General features: G+C 29.3%; 6 protein-coding genes and 1 long non-coding RNA gene across 9 annotated transcripts; 3 read left to right on the forward strand and 4 right to left on the reverse strand.

Annotated features, from left to right (window-relative positions):
• Positions 1 to 231: 231 nt before the first annotated feature.
• Positions 232 to 17,576, forward strand: LOC122513260 (RNA helicase aquarius). The gene is made up of 16 exons (XM_043629529.1): positions 232 to 640; positions 732 to 1,368; positions 1,636 to 1,814; positions 12,732 to 12,845; positions 12,934 to 13,037; positions 13,217 to 13,328; positions 13,445 to 13,658; positions 13,754 to 13,802; positions 13,895 to 14,130; positions 14,229 to 14,616; positions 14,702 to 14,950; positions 15,053 to 15,410; positions 15,511 to 15,773; positions 15,851 to 16,985; positions 17,083 to 17,226; positions 17,362 to 17,576. Exons 1-16 carry the CDS (start codon positions 557 to 559, stop codon positions 17,476 to 17,478), a joined length of 4,383 nt encoding a protein of 1,460 aa, XP_043485464.1. The 5' UTR covers positions 232 to 556; the 3' UTR covers positions 17,479 to 17,576.
• LOC122513255 (probable G-protein coupled receptor Mth-like 5) lies at positions 1,845 to 5,066 on the reverse strand. Its single transcript, XM_043629523.1, has 2 exons — positions 2,973 to 5,066; positions 1,845 to 2,895 (listed from the first exon to the last, which is right to left on the reverse strand). The coding sequence occupies exons 1-2, from the start codon at positions 3,766 to 3,768 to the stop codon at positions 2,243 to 2,245; spliced, it is 1,449 nt and encodes a 482-aa protein (XP_043485458.1). The 5' UTR covers positions 3,769 to 5,066; the 3' UTR covers positions 1,845 to 2,242.
• On the forward strand, positions 4,963 to 12,132 carry LOC122513261. The gene is made up of 2 exons (XR_006302708.1): positions 4,963 to 5,014; positions 12,086 to 12,132. It is a non-coding gene; the product is annotated as an uncharacterized LOC122513261 (long non-coding RNA).
• LOC122513256 (G-protein coupled receptor Mth2-like) lies at positions 6,228 to 10,817 on the reverse strand. 3 transcript variants are annotated; one of them, XM_043629524.1, is made up of 8 exons: positions 10,689 to 10,817; positions 9,802 to 10,040; positions 8,240 to 8,504; positions 7,666 to 7,964; positions 7,505 to 7,583; positions 7,254 to 7,414; positions 6,918 to 7,155; positions 6,228 to 6,548 (listed from the first exon to the last, which is right to left on the reverse strand). In XM_043629524.1, exons 2-8 carry the CDS (start codon positions 9,851 to 9,853, stop codon positions 6,350 to 6,352), a joined length of 1,293 nt encoding a protein of 430 aa, XP_043485459.1. In that variant the 5' UTR covers positions 9,854 to 10,040; positions 10,689 to 10,817; the 3' UTR covers positions 6,228 to 6,349. The 3 variants fall into 3 exon arrangements, with proteins under 3 accessions (XP_043485459.1, XP_043485460.1, XP_043485461.1); XM_043629525.1 differs by lacking the exon at positions 10,689 to 10,817 and adding an exon at positions 10,136 to 10,159; XM_043629526.1 differs by lacking the exon at positions 10,689 to 10,817 and having other exon boundaries at positions 8,240 to 8,501.
• A 72-nt stretch (positions 17,577 to 17,648) lies between the features above and the next one.
• Positions 17,649 to 19,245, reverse strand: LOC122513257. The gene is made up of 3 exons (XM_043629527.1): positions 18,863 to 19,245; positions 18,539 to 18,771; positions 17,649 to 18,431 (listed from the first exon to the last, which is right to left on the reverse strand). The coding sequence occupies exons 1-3, from the start codon at positions 18,896 to 18,898 to the stop codon at positions 17,738 to 17,740; spliced, it is 963 nt and encodes a 320-aa protein (XP_043485462.1). The 5' UTR covers positions 18,899 to 19,245; the 3' UTR covers positions 17,649 to 17,737.
• Positions 19,246 to 19,516: 271 nt separating this feature from the next.
• Positions 19,517 to 20,770, forward strand: LOC122513259 (protein C3orf33). Its single transcript, XM_043629528.1, has 5 exons — positions 19,517 to 19,752; positions 19,821 to 19,880; positions 19,960 to 20,158; positions 20,226 to 20,335; positions 20,409 to 20,770. The coding sequence occupies exons 1-5, from the start codon at positions 19,678 to 19,680 to the stop codon at positions 20,667 to 20,669; spliced, it is 705 nt and encodes a 234-aa protein (XP_043485463.1). The 5' UTR covers positions 19,517 to 19,677; the 3' UTR covers positions 20,670 to 20,770.
• Positions 20,771 to 21,864: 1,094 nt separating this feature from the next.
• On the reverse strand, positions 21,865 to 24,211 carry LOC122513264 (adipocyte plasma membrane-associated protein-like). Its single transcript, XM_043629534.1, has 4 exons — positions 24,094 to 24,211; positions 23,808 to 24,013; positions 23,437 to 23,719; positions 21,865 to 23,353 (listed from the first exon to the last, which is right to left on the reverse strand). Exons 1-4 carry the CDS (start codon positions 24,201 to 24,203, stop codon positions 21,907 to 21,909), a joined length of 2,046 nt encoding a protein of 681 aa, XP_043485469.1. The 5' UTR covers positions 24,204 to 24,211; the 3' UTR covers positions 21,865 to 21,906.
• Positions 24,212 to 24,643: the final 432 nt, after the last annotated feature.

The raw sequence follows: 24,643 nt of genomic DNA on the forward strand, positions 1-24,643 counted from the left end.
TCATCGATTAAATTTAATCTAGATGAATCATCCAACGTAAGGTATTATAATAATAATAATAATATAATATAATAATAATTATAATTTAAATGATTGATTTCTTAAATTAATTTAAAATTTAAATATCGATAATCGCTGCACCTATGACAATGCGAGAAAATTCGATTAACCAATTAAACGTATTCAATCACGTGACGTTTAATATTTTTCGATCTTGTCTATCATGTATTATCAAGTTTAGTGGGTAACTCGTTCGCTCTAATTTAAAAAAATTAATTTATGTGTTTATTAATTTAATAATATATTAATAACTTGATAAAAAGATAGTTAAAAAGCTGATTAGTGTAGAAATATAATTTTTATGAGAATTCAAGTATTATTTTAGTTGCAATATTATGTGTAAAGTTGTTATATACATCTATGCACATGCATACGTACATATATAACCAAACTATTGCGTGTGTGCGTTTGTGGTGTGTGTAAAGTGCAGTAAAGTCAAGCTTGCTTACATTGTATACTGAATTGATATATTGTGAAAAAGTGTAGGAAATTAAAAATGGAAAATCTAAACGCACCTCCCATTAAAAGTAATAATCCTGCTCCAACTGTTGAACAAATTAACGCAGATAAAGTAACACAGGTATTTTATTTAATTTTCATTTATTTTGTTGTGAGGTAGTTTTCTTTATAACCAAATTAATTCTAACCTAAACTTTTCATTTATTTTATAGTTAGCTAATAAGTATTGGGCACCACATACTACAGATATACATCTACCATTCAATTCTCAAATAGTAGATGATATTTATATTCAAGAAATATGTGCTTCAAAGTTTTCTATTCGACGCATTATGATGCTAGAATTCAGTCAATATTTGGAAAATTTTCTATGGCCAAATTATCATGTGGAAACTGCTACACGTGCACACACCATGTCCATCGTCGTTATGGTCAACGAGAAGTTTCGCGAACGTGTACAAGTTTGGGAAGCATTTGAAAAGAATCCTACGCAGTTCGCTGGATTCTTTCAAAAAGTTCTCGAAGCATGTTTGGAAGACAGCATTATGGATTTTGATCTTAAGGAACAAACGGCGCTTATTGTATTTCTAAATCATTGCTTCAATTCCATGGAAGTACCATTAGTTAGAGAAGAAGTTAAAAGATTAGTATCGTTGTCCATGTGGATTTCATTGCAAGAGGGACGTAGAGAGTTAGAATTTAAGAAATATCCTAAATGGAGAAAATACTGGAAGGTTATAAGAAAAAAAGATAATCCCGAATTGAAAGATAAATTAGAATGGGAACGTAAATTCTTACACAGACTTATGATCAAATTTATGACAATATTAGAAACAATTCCGCTTGAAGGTAATTGATGCACGAGTTCCTGACAGGAAAAAAGGTAAGCCATGACCTCTTGTCGTAGGACCAAAATATTGCAGATCGAATAATAGCTTAAAATACTAATAATATATATAAAAATCAAGTCGTCCTTACGTCGATTCTACATAGAGGCATACATATACCATTTTTTGCTTTTAGGAACTCGTGTTACTGTTTCTTCTTACATTTTTATACATATATATATTTTCATATATTTTTAAGAACAATATAATTTTAAATAATTCATTACAGAACCTGTTTTTCCTGATAAAATTCGTTACTGCGAAAGATTCTTGGAATTGATCATTGATCTCGAAGCTCTTCTACCAACTAGGCGCTTTTTCAATACCGTCATGGACGATTGTCACCTGGTAGTACGTTGTCAATTATCTAATTTGCTGCATCGGCCAGAAGGTGGATTATTCGGTCAGGTAAGTTTTTAAAAATAAAATACCAAAATATTAATAGAGTATGCAAGATAGTTTATTTCATTATGTATATGCATGAATATGTAAAATGATTTTCTTTTTTTATACAAAAAGTTGCTATATCGTACAAAGAAATATTACATAAATATTTTAAAAACACAATAGGTGTTATAATTAACTTTGTCTACATATACTGAACATAAGTATTAATACTTTACTAGGTAATACATATATATATATATATATAAAATTCTATTATTTCATTAACACGCATTACGATTATATACACAAATCTATTTGATTTAAGGCACGTACAATTTACAATATATTTATCAAATATCTTAAAGCTAGTGAAAATTGATTGGTATTAAACATTAGATATGTCTTGTTTGGACAATCACTCAGAGTTAATTATAAGATCTAAGTGCAAATTAATAACCGGCATTAATTGCTGTCATTTCTTCTCCCCACTCAAATCCTTCGATATTATCTCCATTGCTTCTACAATTGCATGTTTTCCCAAGTAAAAAAGTGACTCTTCTTTGACCGAATACACATATATGGAGTATAAAAAGAGCTTGTAACAAATTAACGACAACGTGGCAATACGTAAATGCGTCGTATTTTAATCCCGCCAATAATAACGTTATCCAACTAATACTCATTATTGCAAACAGAAAAACAAACATTCTGAAACTGTATTTCATTTTGTGATGTATCCTACCATATGTACTCATTCTCTTAATTCTGTTCGCTGTTGTAAGAATGAAACTAAAATCAATTATTATTGTAAGAGCAATAGACATGTATAATACTGAAAGAGCTAGCCAACCAATGGTTTCTTGAGCAGGGTACGCCGTACCACCTATAAAAGGTTTGTCAGTTTCTAATGCAACATGTGCAAAAATTGCAGTTGTGGAAATGGAAATTGTTGCGCCCCAAACGTATGCAGAATAATAACAATATTTTTTTCCATCGGTTGTACGCAAAAATACATTGCGAGATCTGAACGTTTTCCAAACGTAATAGCCCAAAGTGTTGAGCCAGAAGAAAGCAGCTAACGAAGACGTACAAGCGATTATATCTGGGAAAAATCGAACAACATCAGATAGAAGCTTGATTTTCTATAAATTCTTATATTTAATTGGTATTTTAACTTACCAGCTATCATAAAGTTAACGTGACTACCAAATTCAGTGAATATTTTAACCGTTGTGGCGCACTGATTGGTTATAAGGCACAGCGTCATACTAGTTATCATATTACCGACAAGATCTCTCAATTGTGGTAGAACAAAATAAACGACTGCAACTACAAGATATGCTGCTATGGATATAGCATGAAAGATTGGGTCGATAGCATGTTTCATCAAATAATTGGGGTCGGTCCATTGAAACGGTACCTCGGGAACGCATATCATAGCATAGGTAGCGACAATATGATCTCTACTAAGAACAGCTTTATCCACACAATATTGTCCAAAAGAATAATCGTAATAAATGGATTTTGTTTCATCTTCTTCGTCATCATATCTAAACGATCCAAAAGTGCCTCCGTTACTTCTGCTAATTTCTTTATTAAGATCATCAACATAATGTCTGAGTTTGCCCAATGGCAAAATGATAGCTAATCTATCTGGCCCAGAAGGATAATAATAAACATGCCACTGATGTTCATTACTTCGACATCTAGGTAATCCAATACGATAATCCGGAGTTGGAGGAGTTCTCAAGAAAATATTGGAATCCTTGTCTTGGGTATATTCTGGTTGCCATGGTTTCGTTTCGTTCGTAATTGATAATGGTGTGCACGTGTCGTCCAAAAGAAGTTCACTCAATTCGCAACACTTTGCAATTTTTATTGTATTTGGTTTTTCATTTGCATTTGTATTTCCACCGGCGAATCTCGAATGACTCGCTAGGAATGATACGAGAAGTAACGCCGTTACAAGATGCATGTCACTCTTGTACTGACCCCTTCTCCTTTCTTTTTCCCCTCTTTCTCTTTCTTTCTCTCTCCTCTCTCTCTCTCTCTCTCTCCTCTCTCTTTCTTTCTTGCTCACAGAGGCGTGCGCACTTTTTCTCTCTGTTTCTCTCACTCTTTATTTCTTTATTCCTTCCTCTACCACCATATCACCATCATCGCCATCACCTTCGTTTCCTTTTGTATACTTTCATTAACTCAACATTTTATAATACAATATCTTTTTTATAGACCTTACTCAGAAGTATATATGCTAATCAATGAAATATTGATTTCCACTCGCACGCACGCTCTCTCCCTCTCTTTCTCTCTTTCTCATTCACAGGACGTTTAAGGTCTGTACACACGTGCGTCCAAATAACGCAATATTCTGGAATCATCTTAACTTTGCCATACCTGTCTGCTGTCGCTAGTTGAGACAAAAACGCCTGCAAAGAAGAACCCTACCCTTCCTCATCCATACTTGTCTCCTCCTCTTTCTCCTCCTCTTCACCTCTTCATCCATTCTGGTTTCTTCTTGCACTCTCTTTCATACTTTGTTTCTCTTATACTATTCCAGTTCCCCCTCTGTTCGTTTGGATCATTCTTTCTTTCTTTCTTTCTCTTTCTTGAATCTCTTATGTTTGTGTGTGTATATATGTGTGTATGTGTGTATGAAAACTTTGCCATACCTGTCTGCTGTCGCTAGTTGAGACAAAAACGCCTGCAAAGAAGAACCCTACCCTTGCTCATCCATACTTGTCTCTTCCTCCTTCTCCTCCTCTTCACCTCTTCATCCATTCTGGTTTCTTCTTGCACTCTCTTTCATACTTTGTTTCTCTTATATTATTCCAGTTCCCCCTCTGTTCGTTTGGATCTTTCTTTCTTTCTCTTTCTTGAATCTCTTATGTTTGTGTGTGTGTATATGTATGTGTGTATGTGTGTGTGAAAAGAAGAGAAGAAAAGAGAAGAGTTAGTCTCACTATTACAAGAATTTAAAACTCGATTCACACTGAACTCAACCAACAAGAGAATATTCTCTATTTAAAGTTAAATACAATTCTTTAGAATCCCTATTTCAAAGAATTATAAAGATTTTTTTTAATCGTGTCTACCTTTTCTGATTTCTCTTTTAATATTCCCCCCCGCCTGTATCTATGACGTTAGTTTTATCAGAATGATTCATAAGTTTGTTATGCTTCTTGCTTATACATTACCGTTCCAGGTATTTGATATAATGAGTAAGTGATGATCGTTAAAAGCGTGTTAGAGAATGCGATAAGAGATGTTTTGAAAATGTATAAAGAATGTTTTTAAAAAATGATAAAATTTAAAAAGAAAAGAAAAGAAAAGAAAAAATAAAATAGTATTAGCTGTAATATTAATTTAATATTATGTGTGAACGATCCTTTAAAAACGAATAAAGCATCTTCTGTGTGCTAGATTAGATCATTCTTATCATATTAACCGAACGTATCTTTTTTGTTGATGAACTAGTAACTTCGCTGCCCTCGCATACTTTTTTGTTAATGGATGATACAAACGCTTCTTTCTTTTATCACGTATTATAAATGAATGGTACTTGATACGAGTACACAAATACGATTAAAATTGAATACTAGAATTAAGTTGAATTTTATATAATCAATTAAAACGTTCATACGTCAATAGGATGTATTTATAGAATAAATGATTATACTTTTTTCATTATAAAGTAGAAAAATAATTTGTTTGTTATTTGATCTTGTTTTGAATTAATTCAACTTATTTACGTATAGAATTTTTCTTATAAAATAACTGTGCATATAATATATTTTATAATTAAGAATAATTTTGTATCCTTATTAACGATGAATCATTTGATTGTGTGTTGTCAGGATTTAGTATCGTTGTTAGCTATATGCAAATACAAAGTCCGGTTTTGTATGCTACGTGAAAGAGAGAGAAAAATCAAATCCGATGAGTCAATTCTTTGTTTCGCATTCACACATATACACATACTTATAGAGTGGAATATAAATTTAAAAAACGAGTGTTTTCCATTATCGTAATCATATTTGATATTTAAAACAGAAGCTGTGTATATATATATAACAAAGAGATTGAATTTTATAATAATAATAAAACAATGCATATCTACACACATTTAGTTTTCCTTTATAATATATTTTTATATTTGTTATGGATTTTCTCACAATTTCTTAATATTTACAGTGAGATTCCTGTATAATAATAATAATAATAATCTCTTCCTCATTGAAAAAAAAATGAGGAAAATTGGTATAACGTAGAGTACATTTAAAAAACTACATGAAAGAATAATACATACATATATATATATGTACGTTAACATAATCTCGTTATTATTTTTTTCTCGATAATAATTAGCAGATAATGCATTTGTCAAATGATTTAAATAGAAATGAGATCGTTAAGACAATAACTTATTAATAATGCGCATAAGTTTCTTCCTTTTTTTTAACAATTTTCAAAAAGTTGTAATGAAGATGAATGGACGAATGAATGAATGAATGAATGAATGAATGAATGAATGAATGAGTGGATGAATAAATATCCTAGCCCTGTTGAGACAATTCCAATTCTTCTGGTAACACAACTTCACATTCCTCATCTTCGTAGGCTATCCAAGATTTAGGGAAAACAATACCGAAAGGTTTCTTTTTGGCCAAAAGTTTTCTCACTCTTTTTCGAGATACAACCAAAAGAAGAAATATTATAATGCCTTGCGATGAGTTTAGAATGTCCGTTGGTATCCTAATAGAAAAAAAAAGTTTCATTATTAATAATAGTTTCTTTTTAAAATAGAATGATAATATCAAGGACACATTTGAGATTGGGTTTTAGTTAATCGAAATGGAATTGAAAGAATAAGAAGTATGTGTCACGTAATAAAAAAAAAAAAGAAAAAATAAATGAGAAAAAAATTACATCTAATGTATGACGTCTGACGTATTTTAATTTGAAGGAACAAGGAAGAATGTATACGCCAAAGGCTATATTTTAATTAGCCACTTGTTATTCGTGTACAAATTTTCAAGGATTCTTATCGTTAATTCGATATTACGAAATATACTTATAATTGATCAGTTATAACAAAATGTATAATAAAAAATAATAATTTACCAGAACCATCCCGTTGAACTGATAGCATATGATAATATCTCAAATATCCATGTTACACCCATAACAAGCACGAGCTTTGTATAAAGCAAACATTTAAATCTTAAAGCTCGTAGTTTATTTCCATTATATTTACGACATTCGTGCCATAATCTCCAACTGGTCAGACCCAAATAGATAACATTTAATGTCAATAGTATGGCTATTGGACCGTAAAAAAACACCCAGACTTCTTCTGTTCCTAATTCAAACAGCATGAAGAAAAATATAAATTAATTTGTTAAAAACAAATATTAAACGTATGATGATGACGAAGGTGAAATATTAATTGAACTTTACCGTTAAACCAACATTTGGATTCACCAAAATGTGGTTTCAAGTGATTTCCTTTAATATGATGAGTTAAAAGTGCTGACAATAAGAAACAAGTCGGTACGAATAATCCAAATACGCAATAAATTGGAAAAAGTATTCTATCCTTGATCACAAAATGTTTGAACCTAGGAATATAATTATTTTTATTTTATTAAAAAAGAGACAACAACAAAAAACCACATAAATGAGTTTTATTAAATATTTTGTTTACTCACCAGACTGTTCGCCAAATATTAAATGCAACGATGTTTAACCAAAAGAAGGCAATCATGAATGCATAATACAGAAAGAATGCTAAAATATAAAATAATTTTCAATGTTTTAACAATGTTAACGAGATACTTATATATATATATATGTATACATGTATATATACCTAAAGTAACACACAAAGTTGTGTCATCGCTGAACTTATCTTTGATATATTGAATACAAAGAATAATATAACTGACTGCCAAAGAAGAAATTGCACCCATCATCGCTTTATCTTGTATTTCTCGTAGTTCAGGAAGTATCAAATAAATAATCAATGTTATGATTAAAAATATAGCCGATATCATACTGAGTATTATATATAATACATCTTTCCATGAATATGCTTCGCCCATGTAAGAATCGTCGAAGCAAATTAACGCCGTAGGGTTATCAACATTATCCGTGGATATCAAACAAAATCTGTGATAATTCAAAACAAACAAAATAAGTTTCTTTAAAGTTTCAATCGAATTGAATTTTTTACTATTTTTTTTTTTTTTTTATATAATTTCACTATTGCATTGTAATATATTCTTGATATTTGAAGTAGACCAAAAAAATTGATAAACGCATATGTGCGTCCATAGTCCACGCAGATGGCTTTTGCTGGACGCATATATGCGTTCATAGCACTGAAAGGGTTTGAAAAACAAACACCTAAGAATGCAAATAAAATGAATAGAAGAACCGTTTACTTGTCTTGCGTTATTTCATGGGGACCATCATCAATGAGGTCCAGTACCACTCCGTTGCTAGTTTCCGTGATATTAAATTTCTCGTGTTCATAGTCAACTTGAAAAAATCCCTCTGTACAATGAAGATTAATGTTACTGCCATCGCTGCAATTTCTTCCTGCCAACCACTTTGCACCATTTTGACAACAATTAATGTTTGCAGTAGCATCGCTTAATGAGCTGGTCCATGTCAACCAATTTAGAAATAATATCCAAACAGGTACTACTGGGAAAAGAAAAAGGAAAAAAAAAAATAGAAAAAGAAAAAGTGTTTAACGAAATGAGTACATCATTGGATATACTGGATCGTTCACTTGCATAAGATTAAATTAATAGGGTGAGTTGTGATTTACAACCTGCTGCTGTGTGTCCTAACGCTGCTAAATAAATTGAAAATAATGAATTGATTAAAAAGAGGAAGGAAGGGAGGATTGGAAGAGTGATATTTAATATACACACATATATAGATATGTATACAAAAAGAGGAAGAATATGCAAGTTAACATTTATATATGCATGCATTTATAAAACAGCATATTAACGCATATTTTGGTAATTGGACGTGCAAAGTCACGATTCATGGTAATAATCAATAATCATTTTCAATACAGGAAAATAGAAACGATGAGAGAGAGACTATCTACGAATGATAGATAAGACACGATAATCTTTTTACAAAGACAACAAAAACAACAATATAACAACACTCTATATATATATATATATATATTATTATATTATATATATATATATATATATTATATTATATATATATTAATGATTTCATATTAAAATTAAATATTTCAAATGCGAAATATTATTTCATTTTGTAATATTTAACGAGAAAGAGAAAGAGAAAAAAAAAGAGAAAAAGAGAGAGAGAGAGAGATAAAATAAGATTGTATATAATAATATAGAATAAAAATATAAGTACACGAGTATATTATGAGAAATAGAGATAGTATATTTTAATAAGATTATTCTTTAAAGTAAAGATTATATTTTATCGATTTTTAAACGTAGATCATACGATGTGCTTGCGTTCGTATCTGACTTTTGCAAATCCTCTTGCGTGACGTTTAACACAATCATTGATTTCTTTTATCACTTTGTTTGATCGTACAAACATTGTGATTTCTGAATAGAACTATACTGTTTTTAAATTTCTTGTTTTTTTTTTTTTTTTCTTTTTCTTTTGGAAATACCGGGACGACAGATTTGTTGATGCTTTTTATGATTCTAGATATTTCTATTTTATTATTTTACGAGATGTGTTTTACGTATGCACATGTGTATACATAATCATAGGTATGATATATATTTATATATATATATATATACGTTTTAAACGTGTTTTACGTGTTTGTGTGTGTTAACGTGGATCTACGTAAACACATAAAAACACGCGTCACACATTAATGTATATTTTTGGAAAAGAGAAATATTAATATGAAAAATGTTGTGATAATTCATATTTTTTAAATATAATTAAATATACAAATAAAAATTATTAATATACTTGCCATTGATCGGGAATAAACAGAGTTTTCGTTTGTAATCCATATTTGAAACCATTATCTTCAATTTTCATTACTATTTTCATTACTTCTTTCTCTCATTAAATTAATAAGAATATATATATATATCTAATAAAACTTTGATCTTTGTCTCTCTTAATTATCCACTTGTTTTTGTTTATTTGCTTTATGATTATCAAAGTTTATCAAAATTAGATTTATTCGTTTGAAAAGTAATGAATTCTCTAAAAGTTAGATTAATAATAACATATATTCGTTACACTTCTAACATTCTTCTTAATATTGTATATATCACATTTATATATACACACAAACGTACGTTTAACTCCATACAATATTAAAAAAATTATTCAAAATTCAGTAAAAAAAAGAGAGAGAGAAAAAAGAATAGACTTTTTTTACAAATTATAAAAATATCAATGAGGTAAGATGATAAATAAAAAATTGAATAACAAAACTCTGGCTATTCTTGCACTTCTAATTTTACTGTCTGACTTCTGAACACTACCCAACACACTGGAGAATTAAAAAGAGAATGAAGACTTGAAGACCCAATTCTTTCTTTCTCTCTTTCTCTCTTTCTCTCCTTTTTTTCTCTCTATCTGACTTGTTATATATTTATTTTATTTTTCTTTCTTATCTTCGTTTCTCACACTCGGTCTTTTCTCTTTTTGTAAATAAACTCTACATTCAAAAACTGAATTTATTATCATTTATACACACACACACAAAAAATAATAACAAGATTGTATTAATTAAAGTTTCAATTTGAAATGAATATATTTTTTTTTGAATGATATAATCGTATATTTTGTATATTTTTATTTGTTATTGTCTTTTTTATGTGTATACTTTTTTAATGTATTTTATACATTGTATTATAGAAAGAAATAAGAGAAAGAGATTATTCTGGAGGACATTTTAACGCACACGCGATACGCACGATACTGAACTCATCGTACAAACTCATCAGACTTGATACTCGCGAACGCCCATAAATAGAAAATATATATATCTCTATATTTTCAACAACGAGAATTACGTTTACATTTCCCCCCCCCCTTTTTTTTTATTTTCTTATCATTGTTTTACTATCTCAAATTGAAGAAATAATTTCATTGTAATATTAGAAAAATTGTGAACAAAGATATATATGTATAACTATTTATGTATAATTTATGAGAACATCTTATTTTTTTTAATCTTCAATACAAAATTTTAATATATTTCATTCTTTATTATATTTAAATGTATCCATTTTTCTTTTTTGTAAATAGTTTGTTTTAAAACAAATTATACAGATATCTGGAATTAATGTAAATTTGGATATGAAATATTTTGCATGATTATTTATTTTTTTTCTTATTTAAATTGAGAGTTATAATATTAATTTGAATTATTTGAAATAAATGTAAAATCTTATAATTAAAAGTGCGCAAGAGTATTGAATATACATGAGAGATTATCAGAATTTTTTAAAATCAAGTTCAACTATAAAGATATTTATATAAATCAAATATAGATAAAATATATGTTTAAAATATTAATGTGAATTAAAAAAATAATCCATCTCTTGATCTCTCGAGACTCTTGAGATTGGTATATCAATAATAAAGTATATAAAATATAATGAATAAATGATAGGAAATATATATATATATATATATTATATTATGAAGACTACTGTTATTGAATATATGACATTAATGTCTAATTTTAGAAGTTAAATTTGCGTCGATAACAGCTGAGCTTATTTTTATTTGAACATTATATTATAAACGTGTGAAACGTTAAATTAATAACACGTGTTTCAATAATACCAATGCCAATGTCAACTGTAAATTCACTTATAAAATATTTCATTAGAAAATTATTATACCAAAAAAAAAACATGATTGTATTATATATATATATATATATATATATCAAATGATCATCGATAGATAAAAAATCATTGTAAAAGATAATATTAACAGATATACAATAATTAATAATATTTAATCTAAGCAATATATTTAAAAAAAAATTATTATTATTATATATATATTATATTTAAAAAAAAAATATATATTATTTTTGTAATAAGAGAACAATGTTATTTCATAAAATAATATTTCATAATAATGATCATTAGTATATTTGTCATATAATGCTTTGCAAAGTAATACTAATTACATTCGTGTTTGTACATAAATCAAAATGATTAATTATAATAATTACTATATATATATATATATATGAATACATTATTTAGATTATTTATTTCAAGATTAATGGGGAAAAACGTTCACTCGTAGTTAAAAAGAATGACACGAATAAAAGGATACGAAAATAAAAAGCATGTCGAATCTTTCGAAATGTTGGAGAGAAGAAAAAACATACTGAGGTCTAAAAAAAAAATAAAAAGAAAAAGAAAAAAAGGACACATGGAAATAAAAACAGAAATAGAAAAAGAGAGAGAGAGTGAGAGAAAGAAAGAGAGAGAAAGGTAGGAGAAAAAAAAGCACACATATAGCGAAAACAAGGTAACTGACGTCAATTGGAATAAAAGAGATGGATTTGAAGATCATTATCGAGTCCTTGAAATGAACAAGAGATAAAATATGCTCTGTTAGAGTACTCTACTCATTTATAATAATAACTAGTTCTAAGCTGATTAATTCATATGAATAATTAGAAATGATATCTACGTATCATCGTCGTGTTCTATTATTTATTTTATTTTTTTTTTTTATATTTTCTTTTTTTTTTTTTTTTTCTTTTTTTTGTATACGTGCACACGCACACGCGCGCACGTTTTTTCTTTTTTTTATATGCGATGAATCACGTTGTACATTATGAAACATTTAAATAAGCCTTTCACTAAATTCTTTTTACCCATTTAATTAATTGATCTCATAACATTTATGTTTTAGCTCCTAGAAATGCTGAAATTTTACGCAAGATTTGAAATAAGCGAAGAAACAGGGGATCCTTTGACCGATCATGATATGACCCAATTGCATTACGCTAAAATTACCTCCCTTCAGGTATAATATAAAGATATTTATGTTATTTTTATATATAAATGTTTATTAATTATATATATATTACTTTTTCTTTTTTATTTCAATGCAGAAAGCGGTATTCGCCAAGTTTCGTGATTTAAGAAACTTTGCTCTGGCTAATGTAGCGAGTGTTGATACCAGAGATGCTCTTAATAAACATTTTGGATCTCTCAGGTATATTTATTAATATTTTTTATTTCCTTCTTTTATCGTTGTTTTACAATATTTTTTTTTATAGTTTGTCTAACGATGCATAATTTAATTATGATTTATAAATATTTGTAATTAAATGATTTCAATGACAGTTAAATCGTTTTATTAATATATGTTTCTTTTTCCTTTTTTTTTTTTAGTCCAGAAGAATTAAAATCCATTGCAAGTTATTTGAATTTGGTACCACCGAAGGAAAGAGAGGAAAGTGAGAATTGGTATCGTTTGGACATTGATTTTCTTCGAGAATTATTGGTAATTTTATGAACAATGTTTTTCATATTTTTAGACAACCTTTCTTTTTCTTTTTTCTTTTTTCTTTTGATATTTTTAATTTAATTTCTTTCATTTTTGATTTGTTTTGATTTCAGATATCGCGACACGAACGCAGAGCGTCTCAGCTCGAAGAATTAAATGAAATGCCACTTTATCCAACTGAGGATATTATTTGGAACGAAAGCATCGTACCAACCGAATATTTTTCCGGCGAGGGTTGTTTGGCTTTGCCAAAATTAAATTTACAATTTTTAACTCTACACGATTACCTTTTACGAAATTTTAATCTCTTTCGTTTGGAATCCACGTGTAAGTATTATAATGTATTCAATTGTAAATGTATGATTTGTAATTTAAAAGTAAAAAATATTAGATTAATATTGCATAAATTGTTATATTTACAGATGAAATACGCCAAGATATCGAGGATGCTGTTAGCAGATTAAGTCCTTGGTACGTTTTTCACTTTAGAAGAACAATGAATCAAATGAAATACAATTTGTATTCGTTAAATAATACATTAAATAAACTAATTAATTTTTCAGGCAAGCAGAAGACGGTGGCGTATATTTCGGTGGATGGGCAAGAATGGCACAACCCATAACACAATTTGCAGTTGTCGAAGTAGCCAAACCGAATATCGGTGAAAAACGACCATCTCGAGTACGTGCCGATGTAACAATTAATTTAAGCGTTCGAAAGGAGATCAAATCGGAATGGGAAAATCTTCGAAAACACGACGTTTGTTTTCTCATCACGGTGAAACCACAAAATCCGATAGGTGAGATTGAAATTTTATGTAGACATTTTGTAGACATTCCAAAATTATTATTCGAAGGATGTATTATAAATCGGATTTTGATTTGTTGATATTAACAGGTACAAAATATAGTCATAAGTTACCTTTTATACCACAAGTTGGTTTGACGACAGTACGCGGATGCGAAGTTGAAGGTATGTTAGATTCCAATGGAAGAGTTATAGAAGATGGTCCTGAGCCTAGACCAATTTTACCAGGAGATACAAGGACTTACAGAGTATGGTTGGATTCTAATCAATACAGAATCGACATGGATAACGCTAGTCACGGTGGGGAAGACGTTTACGAAGGTTTCAACGTAATAATGAGGCGAAAACCTAAAGAAAATAATTTCAAAGCTGTATTAGAAACTATAAGAGAACTCATGAATACGGAATGCGTTGTTCCTGACTGGCTTCATGATATCATACTCGGTTATGGTGATCCCGGCGCTGCTCGTTATTCCAGGTATATACCCAACTATTCATTACAATTTCATTGGAATTCTTCTATCACAATATGCGCTTAAAATTCTGATCATGATTGTTTACAGAATGCCTAATGAAATATCTACGATGGATTTTAACGATACCTTCCTTGATATAAATCATTTACAATCCAGCTTTCCGCATTATGAAATTAAAGTTAAATGCGACGACGAAGAAAAACTTGTTAGGCCATTCCGATTAACGTTTGAAGATGTTATTGCTAAACAGAGTAATGAACCTATTGAAAAAGTGATTATCGTTGAACCTCATGTACCTCCTAGCAGAGGTCCATACAAAGCTAATGAACCGAAAAAGTTTGTATTGAAAAATAATGATTTTAGATTTACGATGATCTCGACTGTTCATTCTTTACATTTTTCTTTTTATCTATTTTTAATCTTTAATATTTATTGCAGAAATCAAATACCATTCACGCCGACACAAGTGGAAGCCATCAGAGCTGGAATGCAACCAGGTTTAACTCTCGTTGTAGGTCCACCTGGTACTGGTAAAACCGATGTTGCAGTTCAAATAATATCTAATCTTTATCATAATTTTCCCTATCAAAGAACCCTCATTGTTACCCATTCGAATCAAGCGTTAAATCAATTGTTCGAAAAAATTATGGCACTTGATATTGACGAACGTCATTTGTTACGTCTCGGTCATGGAGAAGAGGCATTGGAAACTGAGAAAGATTTCAGCAGATATGGTAGAGTTAATTATGTTCTGGCTAAACGTTTAGATTTACTTATGGAAGTTCAAAGGCTACAGGTAAATATATATATATATATATAAATATTTCTATTAAATTTATTATGAAAATTATATGTTGATAATTGCTTGATTTTACTTTATTAATCTGTTTTTAAAGGAATCATTGAACGTGAAAGGTGATGTAGCATACACTTGTGAAACAGCGGGACACTTCTTCATGTATCAAATACAAACGCGTTGGGAACGTTTTGAAAATAGGATTAAACAAAGACAAGCTTCAGACCCATTATCTTCCTCCTCGTCCGCGTTTATTGTGGACGAGGAATTTCCATTCCATAAATTCTTTGATAATGCACCGCAACCGTTGTTTAAACATAAATCATTCAAGGAAGATATGGAAATCGCTTGTAGTTGTTTCCGGTACATATATTTATTTATTTATTTATTGTTTTATATATAATTAATTTTTAATTTAATTGAAATATTTTGTTCTGTAGGTATATCGAAAGAATATTTGCACAATTAGAAGAATTTAGAGCATTTGAATTACTCAGATCTGGATTGGATAGATCTAAATATTTATTAGTAAAGGAAGCTAAAGTTATAGCGATGACTTGTACGCATGCAGCATTAAAAAGGCGTGAACTTGTTGATATGGGTTTCAAATACGACAACATTTTAATGGAAGAGTCTGCGCAAATATTAGAAATTGAAACTTTTATTCCGTTATTACTTCAAAATCCACAGGATGGTTATAATCGTTTGAAACGTTGGATAATGATCGGTGATCATCATCAATTACCACCCGTTATTAAAAATATGGCATTCCAGAAATATTCTAATATGGAACAGTCCCTTTTCGCAAGATTCGTAAGATTAGGTGTTCCGACGGTTGATTTAGATGGCCAGGGACGTGCTAGACCTAGTATTTGTAATTTATATAATTGGCGATACAAAAAACTTGGTAATTTGTTACACGTAGAACGTAGTCCTGAATATTTAGTTGCCAATGCAGGTTTTCTTTATGATTTTCAATTGGTTAACGTCGAAGATTTCAATGGGGTTGGAGAAAGCGAACCTAGCGCTTATTTCTATCAAAATCTTGCCGAAGCAGAATATTGTGTAGCTGTATTTATGTACATGCGTCTTTTGGGTTACCCGGCGGATAAAATTAGTATATTAACTACTTACAATGGTCAAAAGCATCTAATAAGAGATGTAATCAATATAAGATGTGCGAATAATCCATTAATAGGTCGACCGAACAAAGTAACTACCGTAGATAAATATCAGGGTCAACAAAATGATTATATTATATTATCTTTAGTAAAAACACGAGCAGTAGGTCATCTGAGGGATGCTAGACGTCTTGTTGTAGCAATGTCGAGAGCAAGATTAGGTTTATACGTCTTTGCCAGGGTATCGCTCTTCAAAAATTGTTTTGAACTTACACCTGCATTCAATCAGTTGATGCAACGACCTTTAAAACTTCAACTTTTACCGCAAGAAACTTATCCTACCGATAGATTAAACGATGCTATTCTGACAATATCTCCAATGGAAATAGAAGACATGCCGCATATGGCCAAATTTGTTTACGATTATTATATGGAAAAAGTTAGCGGTATGAAGGTAAGATTTTGTAAATAATTTAGAACGAAGATACAACTTTATTTATTATTAAATTTTATTACTTACTTTCTTTCTCTCTTTTTTTCGTTAACATAAGGAATCACAGAAAATGTGGCGTAAACCAGGAAGTATGCAAATAAGTGGTAGTCCAGTACACAAAGTTCCTGCTCATCCTGGTGCTGATGACGATACAGATGATGAAGAAGATGAAGAAAATGAGAAAAATAAAGAAGAAGAAAAGGTAGAAGAAGAAAAAGATGAAGAAGAAAGGGAAGAAGAAAGAAAAGAAGAAAGGGAAGAAGGAAGGGAAGAAGAAAGGGAAGAAGAAAGGGAAGAAGAAATGGAAGAAGAAAAAGTAGAAAAAGAAGAAGAGGAGCAACAGCAGGTAACAGACAAACAAGAGATGACAAGTGAAACGACAGAAAATAAAAGTGAAGCAATAAAAAATTTAATCGATGAACCAACATCCGAGACAAAAGAAAACAATGAATAAAATGTATGCATCAAGTTGGCTTTTTATTGATAAACATTTAAGACTCTAATTGTAGACATAAAGAAAAGGGATTAAAGAAAAATCGTTGATGCTGCCAATTCGAAGAATATACATTTTATTAAAGCGATACAGTTATAATTATTTTTTTTATTAATATTATAATAAAACTATTTATATATATATATATATGCCTAGAAAGTATTGCGTTTATCAAAAGTAATTTTCACGAGATGATTTTATACAATGAATTTAATTGATACTAAAAAAGTTCCATCTTCTTTTTGCTGGTAAGTGTTCCTTTTCTTCGTGACTTTAACTTATCTATCTTTTGTATTCTCTTAATATCATCATTGGAAGTTTGTACAGTAGATGGTACATAACTTTCGTCAAATTTCATTAACTTTCCACGAAAATCAGGTTCGTATTCCTCAACCGAAGGCTTTATACCTTTAGAATTTGGTACGTATTCTTCCACTAATTCCATAGAAGTAATGCTATGAGGTTCGTAAGCTTCGTAAGAGGTATTGAAATTTTTAATGGAATTAGGTACATATGGAACATTGTTATCGGAAACATTGCACGTTTGCACAGGTGTATACTCTTCGCATGGTATTTGCATCCTTTGCAACGTACTTTTTCTACTTGGTATATACTTTAAAGGGGAAGAATTTTTTTTTATAAGAGCATCTGGCACGTACTCTTCTAATGCTTGCTGATGAGAAGAAGAATAATTAAATTGTTCCAATTGCGAATTGCTAGTATTGTCAGGTTTTTCCAAATCTTTCTCTTTCTTTATCAAATTATTCGATAATTCTTTAGAATTTTGTTTCTCGTCGCCAGAACTTTGTTCAAACGTATCAACCTTAGTTAACTTTCTTTTCGCAGGCGACACATTGACTCTAATAGTTAACAAAGAAGTATCTTTGGTATATTCAAATGATTCAATCGTACACCTAAAATTGTAATTTTTAACATTCATACAAAATACATTACAAAAGAAGACATTAACTCGTCAAAGTATTTCTTTCGAATGAAAATTGTAATATGTTATTTTCTTTACGTAATCTCCAATTGTCTGGTAAATTTTTTCCATTGATTCCCTTCAAATTTTCTACAACATTGTTCGTTGATATTATTTTTGCAGTTACGCAGAACAACTCTGTCCAACATTTTATAAACTGCTGCCCAATCTTCCAAATCCAGCCACTTGTTGGTCGATATCTTTTTCTTTTTAATTTCAATAATTCTCTCTTGAACAGTTACAACAACCGTCGCAACGCAATTGTCCGAAGCCTGAAAACACGGTTCTTGCTTTTATATTGATGAATATTTGAAAAGGTGATAGTTTTGACAGCTGTCAACAGCTGTTAATAAATATAAGTACCTTTATCACTTCTATGTATTGTCCTTCACGAAACATTTTTTTCTAACGTTTATTATATTTCGATTTAAATTTTACTGACTAATTTTTTTAATATAGAAAAAAAAAATAAATATTACGAAAGAATAAAGGGAAAATAAATGAATCGATGCATTTGTTGTGATACAGTAGACGATATTACACGACTATTTTAGAAGGACGTGTGTCTTCTTCTTCTTCTCTTTGGTCACTTTTCGCGCTACGTGTGCACATATTATCATGCATATACACATGAACAAAATGTATACGTATATGTGTCTTATATATACGGTAGTCTGACAAGAAAGTGAAATCAGTGAATGTATTCGGCGCATGCGCGTATCATCCTTTTACCATGTGCGCGAACAAATCAATTAATATTTGATAAGTCTTCCAATATATCCTTTTAATATTTAAATATTAAATAATATTTTATAATCACATTAATCAAGGTTAAATTATTTGAAACTATTAAGTAACGATTGGTTGGTTGATCGATTAAAATGAGGTTATCATATAAATTAAATTTAGATCTTTATTTATGATCGTATATGACAGCTCTGTTATAAATTATAAAAATATTTCTTATTTGCATGTTATTTTTTTTAATAACCTTTTAATTAGACCTTGAAATTTGTCAATTTTTTAATCTATTGTTATTTTGTAATACCTTGATAACTATATCACAAAGTAGAAATGATAAATGTTACGAAACTGATATATATACAGTGTACTTAACCTTAAAATTTGGGAAAGGTGACATAGTTTATAAAAATAGAAATAATAAATAATTCGAAATTATGGATAAAGAAAGAATGCCCGTTGTCTTCCAAAAGTTAAATACTTTTATGGAACAAAATAATCGAGCTGTAGAGGTAAAGTAATTTAATATTATATGATCAAAATTGTTAATATATTTTTATTGACATTTATTATTCTGTAGTTTGTTAGTTATGGCATCGCTGGAGTTGGTTTACTATTTGCGTTATACAGAATAAAGCCAGTACGTATGAGATAGTTTTAATGGTTTAATATCATTGCTATTTTATATCTCTAATATTTATTCTTTTATTATCAACCAGTTCGCTAAATTTAAAAAACCATCCGATGTACCAAACCGTTTTCTAAAAACTACAGAATTTGAAGGACGAGTAACACGTATAGATCCAGCACACGGTACGTTGCTTCTGGTAGATCACATACCTTTGCTACCTTTTCCACGACTTAGCAAAAACAAGTACTTACCTATTAAATTAGCAGGAATTAATACAACTAGTCATGGTAAGCGTTATAATAATATATGTTTATGATGCATCTACGTTGTACGCTGTAAAATCTATTATTACAGGCATTAGTTGGTTACAATGCTTGATTAATGGAAAAAATGTTAAATTTCTTCCATTAGATAAAAAAAAGGATTATTTAAATTGTATCGTCACATTTTCAGAAAAAGATCAGGTATTATAAAAATATTTAGTCTACGGTTACATTTCTTTATACTTGTTATATAATTAATATCAATTATTTTTAGGAACGTATAAATATCGCTGAAGAATTAGTTAAGTTAGGTTTTGGTACAATATCTAATCAAGAAGATCATTTATTAAAGAATAAATCTACATTATTATATTATAAGTCTTTAGTTCGAGCAGACAAATATGCACAATTCAATAGAAATGGTTATTGGCATTTTGTTAAAGAACCAACGCTCATATGGAAGATTAAAATATATTTCAGTGATAAATTAAAATCTTTATTGCCAATATCTATAATAAAACAACTTAACATTTAAACATTAATCTAGTATTTCAAATTTTTATACGCTTAATTACAATAGAATCCCATGTAAATCATTTGTTTATAAATATTATACAATAAAAAAATTAGTACCTATATCAACGATACATGTTTATTATAACTGTTTTGAAGAACATTTAATAAACATGAAATAATAATTTTATTGCAAAATATATCATTAAATAATATAATTATCTTAACATTATTAAAATTAATAGAAAAATATTTCGTATTCGTTTATGTATAATATTTAATATATGTTTAAAAATGATATATTAATTGTTTGAATCTCAACGGTCTTTAGAAAAATTGCGTAGACAAATTTTCAAGCAGTGAAACTACGTATTAATTGCGCATTGCATTTTAATAAAGTAGCACAAGAAACACAATTGCACTGCTTGGGACTCCAAAATGGTTAAAATATTACGTATATATATTTATATATATATATATTAAATCATTTCTATTTTCTCATTTTACATTTGTTTAAACGCATTCAATTTCCTTGCATATTCTATTACAATAAAAACAAAAAGTAAAATATTAATATCATCCAAAAATACAAAATAATTCATTCGATAAAAGAATATTAGAATTTTTATGTTAATGTTTCGGAACAATTCTTTATAAACATTTAAAACTATATTTTCTTGACTAACCAACTCACATTATAGAGTCAGTAGAATTAGAAAGTATAAATCAACATTTCTCTTTTTGGATCACATAAACAGGTACAACGGATGTAATTCACATTAATTGCTAACACTATTGTAAATATTCCTGTACAATGTTTGTTTTTTTTTTTTTCTAACTATTTCATTCAATATTGCATATCATTTTTTTTATAAATGGTTTTGCTTTCTAAATACATAATTCTTGCAGTCATGCTTATACATATTATTTATGTTTTATGTATACAGAGAAAAGTTTATAAAACAAAACACTTTCGTGCTTATTTTTTTAAATATAAATCACAGTCTATGATCATCTTTTGTCTTTTTTGTTTATTATACTAATGGAATCATATATATATATATATTATAATATAATTAAAAAATTAATTTTTTAACAATGTTTTATGGAATGTTATTTAAGGGAATTGAGTACGTATTACTTTAAAATATAAAAATTCTATTATAATTAAATCAACTTGAAACAAAATATCAAATAACAACCCTGCCCTATTTAACTGTTTAAATAATATCATCTTAATATTAATAATAATATCTTATCTATTTTGGAATGTTATTATTATTTATTGTTTTAGGAGATTCATTACTACGAAGTTCCGGTGTTTGCACTTGTTTTTGAGCTCCAGATTGAGTATTTTGAACTGTTTGTTTGTTTACCTCTGGTTTTGTTTCTTTTACATTTTGTTTCGTTGAGTCTACTGGAATATTTGGTTTCGTTGCAACTGGTTTCACTGTTTCTGATTTAAATTCCTTATTGTTAGGTTTTGTAGCCGTTTCAACATTTTGTTGTTTTACAACAGGTTTAGTTGTGGTTGTCGTTGTGGTTACTTTTGGAGTTGGAGTTGTTTGAGATGCAGTACTTGGTTTGACAGTAGTAGGAACACTAGTAGTAGTTGGTACTGATTTTGTACTTGGTTTGACAGTGGTAGTTGGTGTTGCTGTCGTTGTACTTGGTTTGACGGTGGTAGTTGGTGCTGCTGTTGTACTTGGTTTAACAGTAGTAGTTGGTGCTGCTGTCGTACTTGGTTTAACAGTAGTAGTTGGTGTTGCTGTCGTACTTGGTTTAACAGTAGTAGTTGGTGCTGCTGTCGTTGTACTTGGTTTGACGGTGGTAGTAGGTGCTGCTGTCGTTGTACTTGGTTTGACAGTAGTCGGTTTTTCCTGCTTAGTAGAAGTGGTTTTAGGACTTTTTCTAGTTTCCATATTTTCAGCAGTTTTGGTTACAGGCTTAGCTGTTGTCGTTGATGTTTTAACAGTAGGAGTCTCTACAGTTCTCGGTGGTTTAACCGTAGTACTATGTGCTTTTGGAATTTCCTTTGTATCTTGTTGATTTGAATGATGTACTACTTTTTCCATTTGTGCTAAATGAGGAAAGGCTTGTTTTAAGGGTACCCGAGCTACAAATTCGTTATGCGGTGATCCTAACCATAGATATCCTTTGTGAATAAAAGCAGAGCTTATACTTTTTATATTTCCGTCCGTCGAATATGCAGCATCAACAAGTTTTCCTGTCGCATCCAAATTCAATACTACTGATACTCGTGACAACATGAAACTAAATGTTTCGAAAGAACCAATTGCATGAACCATTCTTTCCGCGTAAAAATTTGGATAAGCATTCTGTATTAATTTAAATGGAGATTCTATCAACATTAAAAGTCTTACTATCATTTTTCTTATATTTGAATGCGGTATCAATGTTTGTACTAAATTAGGATTTTCCTCATCTATATAAGTATATAGAGTAACTAGGAAGCCACCATTATTATCTTCGTGTATGTTATCTGGCATACCAGGAAGACCTTCGTGCAATATTTCATGTTGTCCTGCTTTAGGTCCTTTCAAATAGTACTTAATAATACGCGAAGATACTGTTTCTATTACCAGTAAAAAACTTCCATCTTTACTTAATTTAACTCCATTTGCAAACGCCAGATTTTCAATTAGTACTTCATTGGTCTTCGTAGCTGCATTATATCGAATAAGTCTGTAATTAATAATAACAATGTAAGATACACAAATATATATTTATATATTTATATTATAAGCAATTATAAAAAAAAATTATACCTTCCAGATGGATTGACAAATGCAGAGAATATACCATCGTACAAGTGGAAATCTGTGCTAGAATCTGTCCAAAATATATCACCATTTTCCGCTATATCTAAACTATTAGGTATTTTTGGAACTTTATTATTTATTGGCTTAGATATGTCTATAATTAATTGATAATTTCCTTTAGGGTCAACTTTAAAAATACCCCTATAAGTATCGACAACGTACAAATTGCCTTTTTTATCAAATTTTAAGCCCAATATTTTACCACACTCGTGATACTTTAAGATTTGATCTAAAAGGTTTTAATAAATTTCATCATATTTTGATATATATTATAAGATATTATATATGGAATATAATGAAAAACTTTATCAACTTACTGCACTCTCCTCCAAGTTCTACAAAAGGTTTTATTTTCTTTTCATTCAATTTAACAATGTAGCTACCTTCCAAGCCAGTATACAATTCTCCGTTATAAGAATCAAAGGTTTCGGGACCTTTCAACTGTCCAGTGAACAATAATTCAGCTCCATTTAAACGATTATTAAAATCTAATTTTCCACTTAGTTTAGTCGATGGTTTTATGCTGCAACACACATACATAGATAGATTTATTTATTGATAAAAAAAAAAAAAAGAACAAAATAGATATTACAAATATATTACCTGTATTCAGAAAATTCAACATCTGGTGGAAGTCCGGGTAAAAACGTAATTATAGCTAATAAAAGTGAGATATATATGAAAACAGTACCCACTGTCTTAAGGTACCCCATTACAGAAATGAGAATAAAAGCAAACAAAAGGAACAAAAATAGAGAAAAGAAAAATTGTACAATGTTATAATGATTGGCACGATATACTTTTTTCTATTTAAAAAACGATTTATTGTACAACATTCGTTCTTAGATTCTTCCTATGCCAATCAAATAAGAATAAAAGAAAGGAATAATTTATCTAACTGTTTCTTTAATCGTTCAGAATAACGGCATACCGTAGACTAATGGCGATACGACATTTACCAACTCATAAAAATCTACTATTCATAAGCAAGATATTTTTAAACCTGCCACATTGACGGAAGTATCAATTAAATTGATTTCCGTTTGACGACACGCGCACCTGTTATAATAAGACTTGTGTAAATATATAAAAACAAATAAATGCAAATTGTTATGTCATTAACGATACACGTTGGAACGTTTAAATAAGCCGC

Source organism: Polistes fuscatus, unplaced genomic scaffold (assembly GCF_010416935.1).
Source record: "Polistes fuscatus isolate 324 unplaced genomic scaffold, CU_Pfus_HIC Scaffold12, whole genome shotgun sequence".
Lineage (NCBI taxonomy): Eukaryota > Metazoa > Arthropoda > Insecta > Hymenoptera > Vespidae > Polistes > Polistes fuscatus.

Excerpts from the sequence above, each read along its gene's own strand:
- LOC122513256 (XM_043629524.1), bottom strand. The coding sequence starts at position 9,853 with ATGGTTTCAAATATGGATTACAAACGAAAACTCTGTTTATTCCCGATC. Across the intron at positions 7,584-7,665 it reads AACTTTGTGTGTTACTTTAG|CATTCTTTCTGTATTATGCA; the intron begins GTATATATACAT and ends TTTATATTTTAG. Across the intron at positions 6,549-6,917 it reads AGTTCAACGGGATGGTTCTG|GATACCAACGGACATTCTAA; the intron begins GTAAATTATTAT and ends TTTTTCTATTAG.
- LOC122513260 (XM_043629529.1), top strand. The coding sequence starts at position 557 with ATGGAAAATCTAAACGCACCTCCCATTAAAAGTAATAATCCTGCTCCA. Across the intron at positions 641-731 it reads ACGCAGATAAAGTAACACAG|TTAGCTAATAAGTATTGGGC; the intron begins GTATTTTATTTA and ends TTTATTTTATAG. Across the intron at positions 13,038-13,216 it reads AAACATTTTGGATCTCTCAG|TCCAGAAGAATTAAAATCCA; the intron begins GTATATTTATTA and ends TTTTTTTTTTAG.
- LOC122513257 (XM_043629527.1), bottom strand. The coding sequence starts at position 18,898 with ATGTTTCGTGAAGGACAATACATAGAAGTGATAAAG. Across the intron at positions 18,772-18,862 it reads AATACATAGAAGTGATAAAG|GCTTCGGACAATTGCGTTGC; the intron begins GTACTTATATTT and ends CCGTGTTTTCAG. Across the intron at positions 18,432-18,538 it reads ACCAGACAATTGGAGATTAC|GTGTACGATTGAATCATTTG; the intron begins GTAAAGAAAATA and ends TTACAATTTTAG.
- LOC122513264 (XM_043629534.1), bottom strand. The coding sequence starts at position 24,203 with ATGGGGTACCTTAAGACAGTGGGTACTGTTTTCATATATATCTCACTT. Across the intron at positions 24,014-24,093 it reads GTTGAATTTTCTGAATACAG|CATAAAACCATCGACTAAAC; the intron begins GTAATATATTTG and ends TGTGTGTTGCAG. Across the intron at positions 23,354-23,436 it reads TTTGTCAATCCATCTGGAAG|ACTTATTCGATATAATGCAG; the intron begins GTATAATTTTTT and ends TATTAATTACAG.
- LOC122513259 (XM_043629528.1), top strand. The coding sequence starts at position 19,678 with ATGGATAAAGAAAGAATGCCCGTTGTCTTCCAAAAGTTAAATACTTTT. Across the intron at positions 19,753-19,820 it reads AAAATAATCGAGCTGTAGAG|TTTGTTAGTTATGGCATCGC; the intron begins GTAAAGTAATTT and ends ATTATTCTGTAG. Across the intron at positions 20,336-20,408 it reads CATTTTCAGAAAAAGATCAG|GAACGTATAAATATCGCTGA; the intron begins GTATTATAAAAA and ends AATTATTTTTAG.
- LOC122513255 (XM_043629523.1), bottom strand. The coding sequence starts at position 3,768 with ATGCATCTTGTAACGGCGTTACTTCTCGTATCATTCCTAGCGAGTCAT. Across the intron at positions 2,896-2,972 it reads CGTTAACTTTATGATAGCTG|ATATAATCGCTTGTACGTCT; the intron begins GTAAGTTAAAAT and ends GATTTTTCCCAG.